At 37.5% G+C, this 19,584-nt stretch overlaps 2 protein-coding genes across 2 annotated transcripts in view; both read right to left on the bottom strand.

The window, feature by feature from the left end:
• oxsr1b (oxidative stress responsive kinase 1b) overlaps positions 1 to 9,365 on the bottom strand; it is a 73,999-nt gene extending 64,634 nt beyond the window's left edge. The window contains exon 1 of the mRNA XM_047349441.1: positions 9,228 to 9,365. Within this exon, the coding sequence (XP_047205397.1) occupies positions 9,228 to 9,297 (70 nt within the window). The 5' untranslated portion in view covers positions 9,298 to 9,365. The remainder of the gene's footprint in view (positions 1 to 9,227) is intronic.
• Positions 9,366 to 12,020: 2,655 nt separating this feature from the next.
• Positions 12,021 to 19,455, bottom strand: myd88 (MYD88 innate immune signal transduction adaptor). Its single transcript, XM_047349599.1, has 5 exons — positions 18,991 to 19,455; positions 16,110 to 16,241; positions 14,589 to 14,766; positions 14,104 to 14,195; positions 12,021 to 14,005 (listed from the first exon to the last, which is right to left on the bottom strand). Exons 1-5 carry the CDS (start codon positions 19,298 to 19,300, stop codon positions 13,851 to 13,853), a joined length of 867 nt encoding a protein of 288 aa, XP_047205555.1. The 5' UTR covers positions 19,301 to 19,455; the 3' UTR covers positions 12,021 to 13,850.
• Positions 19,456 to 19,584: the final 129 nt, after the last annotated feature.

Below are 19,584 nucleotides of genomic sequence, written 5' to 3'. Positions count from 1 at the left end.
AAACATAACTAAAACCATTTTTTCTTCCAATTAGAAGTTCCTAGAAATGCTCATTACCTTAAAATGTATATAATAAAAACATCCTTGAATTCCAATTTATTTTCAATGCACTGTTGGGGGTAACAATCATTGCATTACAGGTATTTTTATATAAAACTACTGCTTAACTAGCATTTTTCCCCCCCAACACAAAAATATCCTTAAATTAAAAGTTGGATTTTATTATTATAAAACTGCAACAGGATTTTGCCATTAAATGTGGCCTGCACTGTAGGTGTCGTTAAGGCCTGTGCATTTAGAGCTGCAGTCTTGCTGCAAGCACTGATAGAGATCAATAAAAGGAAAGCAGAACGATAAACCTGAAGAGATGTCCAATAAGATAGGAGAGTCAAAGCCACAATGGTCTTTTTCACACAGAACAAAGTGAGGCAGCTTGGCGTCACATCAGTGTGTACTTAAACAGAATGAGCCAGCGTTATTTAAAAATAAAAAGCTGAGTGACAACAGTTTTGTTGGTGAGAGTGATGTGCTCCACTCCACACATAAAACCCAACGTAAATCCAAAAAAACATCTGTTGCTGGCCCAGACTCTGCACTTTGGCTCATGATGCTGATGCACAGTAAAGCCACATCAACCCTGGCTCAAAGGTTCTGTGCAAGAGAGAGAACTGGTTGGTAAAGCTGCATATGACTCTTCAGTTAAAACTAAAAGTTATTAGGAGACTAAGTAAACATATTGACTTTTAAACATGTAGGATTTTTTTCATTCATATGAAACTGTCTGAAGCGGGTCAAACAGCATCAGTACTCACTTTCAATACCTTCACTTGTGCACCTTGACCTGTTTGTCCCAGCTAAAGCCATTGGCGATCAAGCTCAAGCAATGTCTAAACATTTTCCTGGACCAACAATAGAGCTTCAATGTTGTATATAATATTTTAAAATACACTTTCAATGTGTTTCATAGTTTTTTTTTTTTCTTTCACTTGGCTAAAATAAATGTTTAGTTTTTTTACGTGCTGCTTTGCTAATACACATTCATATTTTAAACCAGACCTGCATAATATACAGATTTGCAATATGAATGTTTGCATTATCACTATCGCAGAGGACTGCTTGGATGCAATATTTGGTTGAATATCAGATTTCAAGTGCTATGCATTTACACTCTGTAAGCCAATAATATGTGTGGTCATTTGGATGCTCTCTAAATGCCCTTGAAGGATACCACATGTGTGTTTTAGTGGCTGAGATGCTAAACCTCAGAGAGTAGTGGGGAAACTGCATTAATAGAAAAGAAAAAAAGGACTCGTGAAAATGAGGATTAATCAAAGTCGTCATCTCAATCTTCAGCAACACTAACGCAATTACATGTTTTCCTGATGCAGTCTTATTTTAGAGCAACGTTTAAACCGATTAGCCAGGACGTATTTTAATTTTGCAACTAAAAAGACATTTTGTTACAGAGAGTTAAGTATCCAAAACTGTATTCTAATAATGCATATGGATCAATGATGTGAAAGTACTTTCTAGAGGCCAATTCAGAACATAAAATATTTAAATACCCTTAGGGGTATTCATATACTGATTTTTGAATATCTATTTATTGGCTTTTTTAACCAACTGAATTGGTTGTGACCTTTAAAATTGCCATGTGGTACAACAGCGATTCTTTCAGAAAAATAATGCATGTTCTTCTTTTATTTTTATTTTTTTATTAAAGCTTCTAATAATCTACATTTATTTAGAGTTCATTAAAAGTTGCGTCTTTAATTTCTTTCCAAGTAGTCAAATTATTTTCTCTAATTTTCATACACTTTTTTGCACTTTCAAAATACAAAGTTAACGCAATGCTTATAAAAACAATTTGTTTCATAATGACCCTCATATGTAGTTAAAAACAGGTCAAATATTTTATATAAAACCAAAGTAGAAACAACCCAGAGAAACCATCCTGCTAGAGAAGTAGCACTTTCTGCATAGATCTTCAAATATAGATGTAGTTTTGTGGTGGAAAGGTGCTAAATATTCAGTGCATTTTTCCAGTCTTCTCTCGTGAACCAGGAGTAACTGCTATTGTTTCCCAGCTACATTTAAAGCCAGTCATTTTTGTTAATCATCACAGTGTTTCACAGCGTTTACATTGAAATACATTAAGAACATTTTTTAACTTTAGTAAAAAAATGTATTAAAACAGTTATTATTAAAACCAGTAATGTTATGACATTTTATAGCCATTATGCTTCAACATACAAATTAAAACAAACAAAACACCTTATGATTGTGTATTATTTTAAACAAGTTAACCAATTTTAATTTTGAATTAAAGCCGTCACACAACGGCTGCTGCATATCTGTCCGTTGATAAGGTTTAAAGCTTTATTATTTCAAACGTCCTGTGCATTGGAAGAGATTTTGATTCAGTTTCATACGTAACCGCTCTAAAATAACCTATGCTATGTCTTTAGGTAACTCAGTTGTAATCTCAGACTGAGCTCTCCTCTCCTTTTTTCTTACACAGAAGGCAAGTAAACAAAGTCTCTTTTGGCAAATCACTACACCTTTACATAAGGTTTATTATGACTCCATAAGTTATAAAGTGTAATATTTGTAACACTCATTTAATTTCATTATGCCAGAACATATCTTGAACATAGGGTCCTTTCATTGCTCTCACTTGGGAATCAGGCTCCAAACAGCTCATTTAAAATCCATTCCTGTTGCATATTTCAACACAGATTGGGCGACAGGACTTGGCTGTTAAAATGTGACGTCTATGAACGAACACAAAATTAATAGTGTATTGCTCTGAATTCACAGTGTTTGATCGCATTCTGGACTCACTGGGTTCTTGCAATGGGTTGCAGGAGAACCCACTCAACATCAGTGGACATGATTTACAGAAAAAAGCCCAGTTTTGGACTCTACAGTGGAAACAAACACTGTGGACTGACAGGTCAAACAAGGTTCCTAGAAATTCAGTTCAAGAGAAAAAGGTCACAGTTCACATAGTGGAAATGAACCCCATCTATCCACAAATGCCTGCGGTGAACTTTGTGCCAGTTTCGTCCAACATAAGCAACAAGCAGTGTGACAAAAGCTTTCAGCTTCGTTCCTGCCATCCACAAGCCAGTTTAGAGTTTGACGTAATGTCTTTTATATTACATGTCCTCCGAATAGCTGGCTTCAGCTTCCAAATGTGAAACCAAACACGCCAGCGTCCATTCCTTTGAGCATGTGTTCCTCGAATGCGCAGGATGCAGTATTTAAAAACCTGACGTGGCTTTAACCTTCACATTACAACAGAAGGGACCTTTTGCCGTGGTTAACTGCTAGGGCTGAGCGAGTAACAGAGAGGAGACGTGGTTGCCAGTGGATACAAACAGTGGGAGCATAAAGTTTCCATAGCAGATTGGCCAAGACCAATGATCCAAAGTATGATCAAGATTGAAGAGACAACTCTGCTATTTTCCAATGTGCTCTGAACGGTATGATCCAGAGCTCAGTGGGGTGAAAAAGAATGGGGTTGTGAACCATGTAATAACAAGTCCCCTTTTCCCCGGGGAAGTTACCAAAACAATAGCTCTGCTGGTGACTCTGGGTATACAGACCCATCTTCAACTCCAACACTTATACACATACATGAGAAGGCAAACTCCAGGCAACATCTGCCTGAGATGAAACTGTTTCTAAAACCCACAGCTTCAGTAATACAGGAGGAGCAGTAGGGAATAATGTGAGGAATGCCTATCCCCTTTTCTTGTGGCCTTGCAATTTAGTTGTGTTACAAGAATACCAATTTGGATGTTATACATTCATTGATGAAGGCCTTAAATTATTGCCAAAAATGCTCAATGCTCTTAGAAAACAAATTAGGATATTCTGTATTTTCTGGTTCTAGATAGTTATAGGCATGTTTCTAACTTTTTTACCTCAATATATGCAAACCAAAGGATTTGTTATAAGTGGAGATGAACCAGGAAATCAGCTGCTGACCAGCTGGCTGAATTTAGTATTGATCAACCATGATCATTAAATACTCTCAGCATAAAGGATATAGTTGAGAATGAAGTCAGAAGAAAAAGCGCAAGAACCTTCTGAAATGGACCTTCTACAGGGAACACACAGACATGTTTAGCAATGGTAACTGTGATAATTGTACTAACCGCTAATATGAAATGCTAAAGACAATACATTCCAAAAATACTTTATTAATCCCAAAGGGAATTTTTTTCTAAATTTCCCTTTGGGATTAAACATTCTGTCTTTGTTATTAAACACTAGCAAAACTCTGTTCAACTACAGAGCTGTGCGACACTGACTGCTCCTTCTCTCACACACAGTGTGACGTCGCCTCTGATGCTGATATAAATAAGTAATGAACGATCCCAGACAGGCTTCTTCAGGCTAACGCATAGATACAAGAATTAATGATTCGACAATCTGACACATAACTGTAAATCCGAGCTTTTTATTTTTGAATATTAAGTTGGACACTGCTGTTACTGATTTTAAAATGAAGTTGTTGAAGAAAAATCGTTTTAGTCTGGTTTTATCTACAAGTATCCATGAAGTGGAGGACTTTATTGTATTTGCAGATTTTCTGTGATGCCGAAAGAGACAGCTGTGCAACTTCTAGTCAAATTTAAGAACCTGGTTTATTTTACAATATACATTAACTGTTAACAGCTACTGTTGACAGATTTTCAGTTCATCTAAAAAGTAGGGGCGAGGGTTGTTGGTTTTTATAACTGTTAAAGAGAAATTGTATTAATTATCTGTGGCAAATTCATCAGGGATTCTCCTGTAAAAAAAATATTTCTATGCATCTAAAAAAAAGCTAAAAACAGAGTTAAACCTTGATTTAATATAGAATCATTAACCTTGTATGTAAAGAAGATGAAATGTGTAAAATGGCCCCTGGTTTAGCACATTGAGGCACATCATTTTATATAAGAGTTTAAAGTCTTTCAGGTCTTAGTCGTCACATAATTTCTGTTACTCATTTCAAAACGATCATGATTAAACAATTAATAGAGCTAAATATCTGACAGATCCTGAACTCTGGATGCAGGTTTAAATGACTAAACAGAGAAAGATGGTCATCTTAGCTCAAACTTAAAAAAAAAAATTTACAACATTCAAGGAAATCAGAATAACATAAAGAGAGGGAGATAAGAGACAGTAGCAGTTCTGTTGTTTAATGTGCTTACATGATCCCTGGGGACACAATTTAGCAAAATGGGCTGTGCCCATTTAGATGAGACATGAACTAAACCACCTTCTTCACATTTAAGGAACACACATCCTGACTAGTTTTAGTATATGTTGAAAATAGAAATAAGGAACTAGTCTAACTGCCCTATTCATTTATAAAGCGCTGCATAATTACAATGATCACTTGCCCTAAATCCTTTTAAAGCAAGCGTGCTACAGGTCCAACTCTGTAACAGCCTGAGCCGCTTCAAACCTAAGCAGACAAGTTGTGCTTAACACACCACAGGAAGAAGCCACAGAACTGGTTCTTATAAATGAGAGGCTTTATCTCTGAGTGTAAGCTAAAAGTGCTGGGCGTTATCTAGAGGAGCTTAAATTTTCCAAGAAACTATAAGGAAAAATTACAAGTATTTCAAACATGCAAAGACATTTTTTAAAAGAAGGATGACATAGACATTGTATTAATGCACCTCTTTGAAAACATACCAATTCTCTGCAGAGGAAGCACCCGTCTGTTGGGTAAAATACATGAAACGGCACAAATTATCTCACTTGCTTATATGTCAAAAACTTTGATTGCATCTTAGTCTAAAAAGCAAGATCGATCAGCTGTTTGCAGGATTTCATTAAGAGAATCTGCTAATTATTTTCTACTGGCATATTTCAGACAGTGGATAATCTGACCGTAAAGACAGCAAGAATGTCTTATATTGAGCTACCAAATAGTTCTGGACAACTTTCAAATTACACACAGCATTTAGAAGACGGCGTCAGGTTTCAATAGATCAAATATTGTTCTGTATTCAGTAGGAAAGTCATTCACAGCTTGCCATCAAAGAGACTGCCCAAATTTACCCGTCAAGCAATTCATAAAATCTACTACAGAGGGGAAGAACTCACCACTAAGGATGGTTAAACTGCATTGCTGTTTGGATGGTTAAAATCAATATTTTACTCATCACCTGCAGGGTGAGGGTGTAGTCAAAATAAAGTTTGGTCAGCGCAGGTGGGTTTGATGTAGGGCTTCAACGAACAATTATCTTCCTAATTGATTAATCTGTTGACTATTTTTTCGATTAAATCGATTATCAGGTAGCAAAATGCGCTAAATAGGAGATTTGTTGCAGGATTTGTATCAGGTGATGCCAAAGCTCTTCCACTTGAGGAGTTCTGGATAGAGCATATTTACCGACAAAGGTTTTTCATCTTAAATGCAAAATATATATATTTTTGTACAATTTTGGCCTAATTACTGCTTTGAGCGGGTTGTTCTTTTCAGCAAATTGCATGTACGTTCCAGTTAATAATAATAATAATTCGATTACTAAGTTAGTTGAGAATTATTTCAATAATCGACTAATCACGATCAATCCAATTAATTGTTTCAGCCCTAGTTTGATGCTGGATAAGTCTTGAAATGTTTCGCTAAAATAAGCTGTAAAACGTAACGAATGACAGGGCCCATCTGTCTGAAACACTAGTGAGTAAAAATGTTTTTTAATCCCATTTAAAAACAGACTGGAAGCTTGCTAGCATTAGCGTTACCGCATTAGCAAACTAGCAGATGTCAACACATCAGAAGGAGAATTCATGAAGTTAGAAAACAATAAATAAAAGCCCCGATCATTTATGGGAAACCTTTCCAGAAAGGAAAGACCACAACAGACGTCAGGAAAGCTTGACATATCAGAGTAAAGCTGCTTCTTTTATTTCTTTCGAGCTTTTAACTTTCGTCTGTCATGAAACTAAAGAGTTTGGCCACTGGCTCCTACACTAAAAAAGCCATTACCAAACTTTACGGTAATAGCACGCCAGACATGATGGTACTGTATGCATTAAGGAAGGGTTTTAAAGAATCTGGATCAAATGGATAAGGTTTATAACCCCAGCAAGGGAAGACTTTATATGATATCCTGACAACAAAGTTTGTGTATAAAGCATCTTCACAATAAGAACTATAAATATTACTTTATCTTATTTATCTAGTTCCTGTTCTTTGTTGGTACTAATTTGTGGGCTGGGCCGGCTCATGGTCCAGGTGTAGTGCATTGTGGGAAAATGCCATTAAACAGCCAAGGACTGAACGTTGGGCTGATAGTCAGCCCTGCACTTGTTGCACTTGCTGGTAAAAATGTCTTAACTTTATTATATGAACAGATGTTTATTTTGCCTGATCTATTGTTTTGTTTATTTTGTAAGCTAAATAAATAGAAAATAAAAATAAAAAGAGTAAACACAATCTGCTGAATTTGTATAAGCAGGTCAAAGTGGAACGGAAGCCAGAGATCAGAATTGGCCACAAATCAATGATCGGTGCACATCTAGTTAGTCTCTGGCAATAACTGAATAGCAGCAACTACAAAACCTTTCAACACAAAATAACACTGCCAGAAGCTTGTGGCTCATGCTTTAGCTGGTTGTAACATACAAGCATTGCTAAAGCAAATATACATGGGTATCACAGCCTATTTTATTATTTTTACCTATTTATACCAAATGTTTTTAATCTCTTGTAACAGTTAAGGCCAAACATGGTTTTACTTGACAACACTGACATTTCAAGAATGTCCACTTGAGGTTGCTCGACTTGGAGTAGACCTGACCGCCGCTGCTCCGTGCACAGGCGCAAAGCAGTTTTAATGTTAGATCAGTGTTTTATTCAACCAATTTCCTTTGTTTTAAATGTAAACATGCCTGAACTGTCAGCAGCCATCTGTCTGGGACTATAAAAAAAAAAAAAGGTTCGATTTAGACCTAGATGATGCTAGCTTTATAAATACATGTTAGAGCTGCACAACCTTGGGACAATATATAAATGCTGAAAATTTTGATAATGATATGATTAACCCACATTTTCCAGAGTCTTTTCTTTCTTTACCACTACCAAATGTCCCAACCATCCTCCATGAGCTTCAGCATCTTAGTCACTAAAAATATACATCAGATGTGGGCATTAAGGGGCCGTCTATCCAGTAGTATCAAATTTGTCATCAATATGCAACGTATGAGTGCATGACACTTGAAATATAGTATTCTACCAAATACTGCAACCAAGCAGATCTTCGCAATTGTGATATAGCATTCAGTGACCAGAGCCGCCAACACACGGGGCCTTGGAGGGATCAAGGTATGAAGGGAACAATATTTAGCTTATATTAAACAAGTTTTATAGTTAGTAACCATTATTGAATGGTGCTTTTAATCTGTTGCAGCAAATATTTTCAAATGTTATGTGACTTCATCTCAAAACCCTCCAAAAGGATGTTTCACGACCCACAGCGGGATCCCGAACCCTGCTTTGGGAACCTGCGATCATTTGTAAGTATGTCAGATAGCGCTTTCCATATCTATACTTTTAACATGGCTTCTGTTGTCAGTGTATATATTATTTTACTCTATGAATTTGTATTTTGCGTTCAGTCAAGTAGTCACTGCTAACGTCAGAACATGTGAGTCGGTCCCCCCCCCCCTCATGAGTGGGATGGGCGTGAACACAATTCAAGTTTCTGTCTTTTCATGCTGCATTAAAGACGCGGATGATACTGAAGCCTTCTTAATGCAACGTCGTTTCCTGTAGAACTGTTAACTTTTGAAGTCAACTCAGGCAGGAAATATTTGTTCTTGTTTCGGGTTTCTCTAATTGATTTTTTTTTTTTTTTTTAAACTGACCTTTTGGGAAAGTACCAGGAGGGCAGCTCGCTCTGATAAACGAAAGCGGTTATCTTCCAGCAAATAGTCTGATTCTGGCAGAACGTTAACATTGTAAATGTCCGTTTACAGCCTCGTAAATTACTCTGTGACCAATTCAAAACACGGCTAGGTTGGACAACTCTCCCAATCCCTTCCACTCAACCTAGCTGGAGAAATATAGAAGCATTTCGCTTGTCTTATCGTCTTCCAGATATCTAAGCTGGAGTGCGGCGCTGTAAATTCCGCTTTGGGTAAGCTAATAGTGAGACGTTTACTATCTGCCGGTTAACAACAATGCTAACAAGCTAATAATCACATACCAATCACCTCCAGGAGCTCGTAATCATCTTTGTTGATGGACCAGGGTTGGGAGCTCGGGTCCTCGGACATGGCTGAGAGAGTCTGCTAAGGCTGTTACTATCTGTGGAAAAGTGCTAAATCCACCAAGAACTGAAAATGAGAACAAGTCAAAGTAATCCAAACAGAGCCAGCAAGGGCGACACTTCCCCTTATTTGCGAATCCCGCAGCACTCCTGTCATTCCCAAAGTTTGACACCAGCCGAGCGCGGCCCCGCCTACCGCATTCCTCCCGAGAAAATGCTGGACCTTCGTGGCGGTGCAGCTACCAAATAGGCTCGGCTCGGCCTGCCAGATCAACCCGGGGTCCTGCGCTTCAAGATGAAGTTACATGCTATGATTGGCTGGACTTCCGTGCGTGCTGCGTGAGTTTGTGTACGTCTTAAAGGGAGATCAGAGAAGTGGAGGGATAAGAAAATATGTTTGTATCTTTTGTTATAGTTGTCATTTTCTTGATTTCATTGTTTGTTGCATAATCTAATAATTAGAATGTTATTACAAATACTACATGTTTATGCCTCTTGAGTACAACCCATTTAAAAATGAATATTTCAACACATCATCAGACATAGGTAAAATCATGACAAAACACTTAACTCCATGCCCACAGGGAACTGGTTTGAACTCATTTTCCCAGTGAATGAATAGTTATTCTCTAAGATTTGGTCTTAAAATATTAAAGACATCTGACCAAAACAGATTGCAGGTGAAAAAAGTAGCACCATGCTATGAGTTTAACAATCTTTTTCTTTTAAGACATACATAATATACCTTGCATTAAAGACTTTACATTTTTGTAACAATATAAAGCGTTTTAGATTCTATTAATGTAAAACTTCTATTCATTTTAAGATGGCTGGAGGCAAAACTTGTTCCTCTCCTATTAAAGTACAGTTTAATATTAAGCTCTGTTATTTGATGAACTTATAAACAAAATCAACAAAAACGAATGAAAATAAATTCACGTATTAACAAATAAGGTCACATCTAAACTAAATTCAACATAATACAAAAATACGAATTAAATATTTAATAGAGTAAAATACATGTTTAACATAACTGACACTATAACATCAAAGTCTCCTTGTCAAGGTAGCTTTCTTTCATATTAGTTTGTATCCATTGAAGTTACAAGATTATTTTAGCGTGAAACGAAGGTCTGCTGATGTGGAAACCTGGTAGACACCAGGGCTTTGTGGCGATATGAAGAACTCCATGCAGAGAAGCGGAGACGTCATCTGCCTACGCAGGACCCCCAGCCATCCAAAGGCACCGCACAAATAACTGTGGCATGGGAGCCAAACTTTACCCTGTAAATCAGAGTTTACACCAAAAAAACCTTCTTTTTTTTTTCTCCTCTTCATTATAACAATACAGCCAGGAACTACGACACCACAAGCTGAAACAAATAAGCCTCGCGTTGCAAAGCTGTGAGGAAAAAAAAACTCCAGGAAGGTCCCACTGCTGCACACACACAGTAAATGTATGTCCCGATCGGAGCACGGCTCGCTCGGGTTGTTTACTGTTCGGGGATTGAAAGGAGGTGAAATCACAACGCTGGAGTTGGCCTCTTATGTGCTGAGCTCATGAGTAACAGGCTCTTTCACCGATTTTAATGAATCTGGTCCAAATTTGTTCACCTCTAAAACACAAATCTAGCATATTTAGGAGTGGCCAGACCTGGGCTGAAACATTCATCACTACCTAAAGACCCTTCAAAACATCATTTATATATGAACGCTTTACTTGCTTTGTGAAAACCTACATACAAATGCAGTTTTCAGTACTTTTTTTTTGTAATTTTTACCATCTTCTAATACGTCAAGTCTGAAAACAAGTCAATGTTAATTTCCCACATTGGCCATTACTCAGTTATGATGATATAAGAGATATTTATCATTTTGATTCTGATACCATCACATAAAACAACCCAATTTAGGACTAGAATATTATAGTTCTGTATTGTTCCACTCTTTATCAGTTATTCTGATTTTTATTGATTTTTTTTAACCAAACCATGTCTGTTTTAGACTGCTTACAGATTTTAAAACACAACGTGTACATTTTTTAATCTTTTACATCATTTGGGAAAATATATAAAAGCAACTTCCAGCAGTGCAGGTGAAACCTCAACTGGATCATCCTATGCTAAATTAACAAAATTAAAACAATTTGTCATCTGTGAAACCATTCTATTTATGAAAGTTTCTGTTTTAACCTATTTGGGTCACCTTTAACTAGATCAATCTTAGAAACTACGGTTAAAACGATAGTTAACGCAGTTAAATGTAGATTGAATTATTCTGAACTAAAGATACTTTCTTAAAAATACAGTTGTGTAATCTAGGGAAACTATTGATAGATAACAGTGAACTAGCCCTTTAATCAAGTGTCAACACGGAAGTAGCGAATCGGAGGTCAACTTCCGGGTTAGCGAACAATCTTTTGAATCAACCTTACGACTGGAAATACAAACATATATCCTTTCAAAATCTTCATATTCACAATTTAACATACAATGCCATTGGCAGACCCAAAATGCGTAATACAAGCCTGTTTTAAAAGTTAAAATAAAACCCAACGTAGGAAAAGCAGAGAACTGATTTCCGGTGAGCTCCGTTTATACCTTCAGGGCTTAACGGCGCCCTCTGCTGGTGATTTATTTAATCGCATGCAAGAATTTCATAATATCACAACTCGAGAACATCCAGTGCTTTCATGTGTTCACACGCACTCTCAACAAAACTACACACCCCTTAGAAGAAAAAAACACGCGGTTTTAATCATATCATTTTTTGAATAATAATTTTTAAACATTTTTGCAGGTAAAATATACACTTACTTAAAATTAAACAGTTGCAAAACAATTATTATAAACGTATAAATGCGAAACATAAAAACAAGAGGCAAAACGCTGCTGAGCTTGTGCCACAATTACCGCCAGAATATTATTTCCTGTTCAGCACCAATCTCGTCTAAATGTTGACTCAACAGAGGAAGTAAGAGTTCAAATATGGACACTTAAAGCTTTTACAGAAAGCTTAGTACATCCTGTGCTGCATCAAAACAGATGGACCCAGTCTTAACTTTTGCACTTAAGTAACATATTATTAACTATGTGCATTGAACATTTTAATATTGTTTAGGCAGAAATTAATCATGATAAAGGAATTTTAAGTGGAAGTATATTAAAATGGACCATAAAATCATCAGTGTCCCAGCGGTATCCCTGGTTAATATGTGTAAAAAGCCTTAAAATAAATATTTTATTGCAGTAGCACAATCTCACAATAAAAATAAGGGAAAACAAATATTTTTATTTACCATTATTTAAAGAGCTATACCTGAAAGATGCATGGGTTCATTGTAAAGAGAAACTGCTTTTAAAACTAATATACAAGTAACCAATATTGTAAAAACACAAAACAATAACATTCAAGCACGTAAAACAGGACACAGTTGCAATAAAACAATTACAAACAGTAAAACCAGTCAGTCATTTTCTACCGCTTATTCCAGAGTGGGTCGCGGGGAACCTGGTGCCTATCTCCAGTAGTCTATGGGCGAGAGGCGGGGTCCACCCTGGACAGGTCGCCAGTCCATCGCAGGGCAACACACAAGCAACCAAGCACACACTCATTCATACACCTAAGGGCAATTTAGAGTGACCAATTAACCACGTCTCGTTTCTTTGATTTGCCCTTTAAACAGCTACTGCAAAGTCAAAACAACATTAATACTGAAACCTGTCAAATACTGAAAGTTGAAGTTGTTTTGAAAAAAGGAACAAAAGCTCACACTCACTTTCTTAGATAATTCTGCAGCCATAAAATCAAAAATAAATCCACATGGCATGTATATAACTGAACAAACACTCCATGTGCTTATGGACATTGAAAATGATGATCCTGTGGAAAAGTAACTCATGTCCACTTTGAACCCCCCCGAAAGAACTGAATCATGAACAAAAAGACATTTTAAATACAATTCTGGTGGACTCTACTAGTAAAATGAAAATGTGTTTTCATTGGGTTTTTCTTTACCAAAGGTAAAAACCAAAAAACCAAAGTATTAACGTTCGTGATCATTTGACGTTTTATTCTAGTTGTTAAAAATTGTTTGCATACTTCTTCCTTTTTTTCTGCAAAGCCCTTTGTGTTACACCTGACTGCGTGAAAAGCACTCTATAAATGACACACTGATTGATCATAATCCAAAACCTATGGCCAAATCAGCATAAAAACTAAAATCTCCTTCTTTCCAGGCCATCTCGGTCCCTGGACTTAAATCCAGCAGAAAATCTTTGGGCTGAGTTGTAGAGAACATCAGAGACCGAAGAATCATCCAAAAACACTCTCTTTTTTCCTCACTGATGAAACATGCTGAAAAAGGCTTATTTTTTGTAACATTTTCAGCATAAAGCTATTTATTTATTTTAAGGCTTTTTAACATGGCCTTAGCAGAAGTGTCAATAAATGTGGTAGCACTGCATCTGAATCTGCAACATTCAGCCCTTGTCCAACAGTAAACTTTCAATGCAATAAGAAAAGGCCCCCATAAATACAAATCCACTCCCTGCTCCGCGGTTAGGGCAATGAGAGCGCTTTGGCAAGCCGTACCCAGAACCAAGCCTGGGTGCAGGGCCGGGTGTAGTCACATATTGTCAGGAAGCGCAGGATACTGGGGAACGGTTTCGTCATTGACTTGTAGACCACTGGAATGAGGCGTTTACTTCGAGCCCCTGGAAAATAACCACATTTTAGTTAAATAGTATGTAGCAAACTTAAAGATTTAAGTTGTTAAATTTGTTAACTGGTTAAAAAACTAAATCTACTTTACCAGGGCAGAGGCTAAGAGCGAACTTGGTTTGAAAATCACAGGCATCACTATCCAAATACTCGTCAGAAATCACCACCACCATTCTCTTACACCTGCACACATGACAAGGCATGTTACAGTCATGTGCATAATGTGACACAAACTGAAAGAAGGGAGATTTGAAGGCTTTCAGCTCACAGAAAGATAGGGTGTTTTCTTCTGTTCTCAGGGGACTTTCTATTTTAAAATACAACTGTTTTAGCCTATTTAGCTCTCTATAAAAGGAAGGAAGCAAGGTAGGAAGAAGGGAGGGAAGGAGGAAGGAAGGAAGGAAACACATATATTTTTATTTTCTCTTTCTATACTTTTCTACATATAGAAAATACTGAAACCAAATTCCAGACTTTTTTTCCAGACTGCATAGGTCTTTGTTCAACATACTGCATCTACTTGCAGACAGCAAAGCCAGATGAACAGATGACGAAGGTTGTTAACATGATGCCCACCTTCTCTCGATCAGCTCACTGGTGATGGTCCACACACACGAGCCCGGGAGCACATCCCTGTCGAACACACAGAGTTTCAGTTTGTACTCGGTCTGCTCCAGCTCCCGGATCATCTCATGGACGAACGCAAAGTCGCTCTGGCAGTAGCAGATGAAGGCATCAAATGTCTCTGGGGCACCTGGGTTCAATGCATCTTGATTACATTCAGCAAAACTTCAATTCAATTCAAAAATACTTTATTAATCCCAAAGGGAAATTAAATGTTGTCGTAGCTCATTATGAAGGTTTCTTCAAAGAGCCGTTTTTTCAATTATAGGAAAACACTGTGAACATCCTCTAGCTACGCCCCACCCCTTAACAAAGCTGCAATCAAAGGCATCATGTCTGCCCACACAAACATGGAAAAAAGATTTTCACAGAAGTCCAAAACTGTTTAATTTATGGCTGAAGTGCATAACAAAAAACCCACAAGGCTGTGCAGGAAAGTGAGACTGCAAACCTTAAGATAAAGCATCTTAGTCTGAGATAGGTTGGAGGTTTTCCTGTGTTGATGCTTTCTACTGAAAATACTGCCACAATTACCAGTTATGATTAGACTTTAAACAGATGAATTTTATCCCTTGAGAACATTGCAACAGGAAGCATGAAATGTAATATGCGGAAAAAAACAAAACAGGGTTGTTTCAAATAATAAAATACAATAAAATGCAATATTCTGGAAAAAGGTCCACGAAAAACCTGAAATGTTACTGTTTTACCTTTGTGCAAAACTCTTGGTGTAGCAGAAAACTAGCACTGCACATCACCCTGAACACCCTGCCCTGGTGGTAGCATCATGCTGTGGGGTTTGTTTATTTCCACCAGGAGGTTAATGAGAAGATGGATGGAGCTAAATACAAGGCAGTCCTGGAAGAAAACTTGTCAGAGGCTTCAAAAGACTTGAGACTAGAAGCGAGGTTCACAAGACAGTGGAACACATGCAGCCAAAGCTACAGTGGAAGAGATTGGATCAAAGCATATTCATGTGTTAGAATGGGCCGGTCAGAAATCACACAGAGAAACTGTGGCAGGATGCTGCACTTTCCAGATTTTTATCTGTAAAACATATTGAAAAAATAATGACCTTTTCATTTCACTTCACATTTTTGTACTACCTTGTGTTAATTTATCACATAAAACCTAAAAAACAAAACAAAAAAAACAATAATTTGTGGTTGTAATGTCAGAAAACCTCAAAGGGTATGAATACTTTGTAAGGCACTTGTCTTTGTATGTCTCTTCTGATTTGGGTGAAAAGCATTCCTCATCTAACGTGGTCGCACAAGATGAAGGTTTCTTCAGTACCTTTTAGCCAACAGGAAAACTGAGCAGTGAATCTGAGCGCCGTCTCATATAAGGCATAAAAAAGGATCTAGATTGTGTCAAAAACACCCGAGATGGATTTTGTTTTTGTTTTTTTACATAGAGATTCTGATTTTGTAAAAACAGAAAGCATAACAGTAAATTTAGAGAAAGCCAAACCTCCTGGGACATCGTCCACAGTGATTCCGGACCTCTCTGGTGTTCGAGGGACACAGCTGTCCACCTCAGGAACCTGAACTGGCGGCTCCGCTTTCTTCTTTTGGTTCTCAAGGTATTTCCTCACATCCTCATCTGGAGCCAAAACACGTATTTATACATAAAATAAAAAGACAAACAAACATATAGAGCTGTCAAAAAGTATTTCCCCTCATGAATCTCTTCTGCTTTTATCTTTTTGCCATATTTAAAATTTCAGATCATCAAAAAACTTTTTATATCAGACAAAGATAAGCCGAGTTAATACAAAAAGCAGTAATGATTTCATTGATTAAAGCAGAAATGTTATCGAAAGCACACTTCTCCTATGTGAAAAAGGCGCTTTTAGACCTGTGGAATCACTTAAAATAGAACCTGTCTGACAACATGAAGTAGGCTGGGCAAACATGGCATCAATCCATCGGAGAGTTCTAAGATAAAAAGCACCCCTTACCAAACTAACACAAAAGGCTGCTGTCACATTTGCCAAAAATCTTAATGATTCGCAAGAAAACCAGATTAAACCTATAAGGGTGCAAATACTTTTTCACAACACTGTAGTTACAAAAACAAACATCGCTCACAATAAGTTGTTTCTTTTCTTTTTTTTTCTGAAATAGTACCCACATATTAATGGAAGTATTTCTAAAAGGTTTCTTAGTCACTAGAAAAACATTTTCTCAAGAAAATTCAACATCCCAGTTCACCACAAAGGGTCTGGGACCCATTTTGACTCAACTCATGCTGTTTCTGTATGCACACTGAAACCAAGTTATCTTGTTGAGATAAAAACCTGACGAATCTGGCAAACCTCTGGTATCAGAGTGAAAACCACACCATTCTGGCAACCTTGCAGATCACTTGATCACTCTGCCCTCAGAGGTTCTAAAGCAAGAGAGCCGACCTGAGGCAGACACGTAAATCTGGATCCTACTAAGGACCTCTCGTGGGCCTGATACAAAAAAAAAAAAAAAAAAAATCGAGTGTTTTATAGTTTTGTCATGATTTCCCCTACTTTTGTCCAAGGCAGGGCCTTGTTTCCTGAAATTTTAAAGATCTTGAGCAATAACTTTCAGGTTTGAACAATGCTTCCTGCAGAACTCCTGCACCATCCGCGACTTCCACCGAAAATGACCACCAGGCCGTCACGCTTGAAAAGAGTCCAGTGCTACCAGTGAGTCCCACCATGCTTGCACCTGGAGTAAAGTCTGTATCAGTCTATATCATTACCATCAATCCAGGCAATTACCAGAGAAGACACGTAAGAAAAATAACCCCTGCCGGTCAAAAGAGAGAAATATTCCTGGAGAGACAGACATTTGGGACTTTTACCTTGCGAGACAATTTCAGATAAGTCTTGTGGAAGACAAAGGATGGATAAAATCATGGTTGTGTGATTTACAGCGGAGGTAAGTGGGGCCTTATAAAAGGCTTGGAAATCCCCAAAAGAGGTGAATATAGCAGGTTTTTGGTGTATAAAAACACATTACAGGTATTAAAAATAACTGTCAAAGAATCTTTTAATATGAATTTAGAGCACCTTCTAAAGTGGACTATATGAATTTTGGGTCCTGTTGGTCTAGCACTTTGTTACTGTTACGATAATAGAAATTAGGATAATAGAAATTTAAATGAAACAGCATAAAAAAAGTTTCCCCCACAGATGAAATTTTAAATTGTAGGTCTGTGTATCTATTGACAGCAAGGTACAGACGTTCTCTAAATATTGTGCATTAGTGGATCTTCCTTTTTTTGAGAACTTTAAGCCAAACAATCATCTTGACAACATTTAATAATGGTACCCTTAGAGGCTCAACAAAAGATTTACTTTACTACCAGACCACCTTGCAGGTAAGTAGCTGAAATAACAGCACAGACGTTGTCTTTTATTTACAGGATTAAGAGTTTTGTCAGATAATGCAAGTAAACAGAATCAGGATTTCATTAAAGATTAACAACCCTGTTTCAAAAGCTTCTAAATGGCTTTTACACAACGAAAGCATTAAAATACGTGAGAGCTGATGTGTTGGCAACTTGGTCTTTATGAAATACAGTTTATTTAATGAAAGACAACAGGACAGAATAAAAACAGATGAAAATAAGCTGGAAAAGTCCAGGTTACAAATGCCAGGGGGTGACCCAATCAATGAGCTAATTTGTGACTGCTGTGACCTTTATACATAATTCATTTTAACGTGGTTTAACTAAATTTAGAAGTTGTTCTTGTTTGGGGTGAACTGTTTGTCATGTTTTTAATACAGTGTGCATGTTTGCTGTTATAAAGCGGAGGGTCTGTTCTGGCGCAGAATAGTTTGTTGGTGATTGTTGGTCTGTCTAAGAATCTATGATCTGCTGGAGTAGATATGATTAAATGCAATCTATTTGCATGTCTAAATTAGGCTTTAGTTTAGTGAAGTACATGCCTTTATGGTCGAGCTATAATTGACACCCTGGATGGATAGAATAAAAATCTGATGGTTAGGATACACTCGGTAGCATAAATGGGCATATATAACATTTTCTTCATATTCTGCTGGATTTAAAACTACTACAACTGCCTGCGGCCCCTTTTTTAAGTTTTTATTTTATTATAGTTACGGTTGGAATCTCAACTAAAATCTCAATCGGAAGGTCAGACCTCAAAGAAAACCGGAAATCGGTAATGACCAGGAAAACTAATCTGTGCATTTTTAACCTTAATGAAAAGTGGGACTCAAACGACATTTTACCTAGGGCCCCGTACAACAATCGGGTCGGCTCTGTTAAGCAATCAAACCAGTAAATACTACACTACACATTTTCACCAATAAGGACTAATAATAAAATCTTTGTATGAGTTGCGCACCTATCAAAGGTTGAAGATCTTCCACGATGTCTTTCCTCTCCACCTCCTCCAGGATGGACAGCAACTTCCCGACCGAAGCATCCGAATTCCGAGCCGCCCAGTCGTCTAGGACGATCTTGGTCGGGTTCCCGAAAGTCTCGTAGTTCTTTATCTCCAGGTAAGAGAAGCCCATGGTCTCCGCAACAGCCGTCCAGTCGGCAGCCACCGTGTGTTTGGGGTTCAGATAAAGTCCCAACTTTTTCCTCACGGTTACATTGAGCGCAACCAGAGGGGTCGAGCACAGATCGACTTTGGAGTCGGTACCCTCCATGTTGGACAGAGGTTTTGTTTTTTTTTCCCCCTCTTGGATCCGTGTTAAAATGAGTTTAAAACTATCATAAGTGGCGACTTGCGTGATTTTGAAGCCAGTTTCTGCAGATAGGCGCAGCCCACCTGGCTTTAGTGGAACAAGGAAGTGTTTGCGGCCGACTGCGTCACGTCTGGGAGGAAGTGAATCGTATACCAGATTAATCAGTTACTTTTCAGTCAAATTCATCATAGTTATCTGACTGCGGAGAAATGTTACAAATAATGTTGGCACAACGGTTTCTGGTC

The sequence above is a fragment of the Girardinichthys multiradiatus genome, chromosome 21 (genome assembly GCF_021462225.1).
Source record: "Girardinichthys multiradiatus isolate DD_20200921_A chromosome 21, DD_fGirMul_XY1, whole genome shotgun sequence".
Taxonomy (NCBI): Eukaryota; Metazoa; Chordata; class Actinopteri; order Cyprinodontiformes; family Goodeidae; genus Girardinichthys; species Girardinichthys multiradiatus.
The sequence above is the reverse complement of the archived record's forward strand: the minus strand, read 5'-3'. Positions and strand labels throughout refer to the sequence as shown.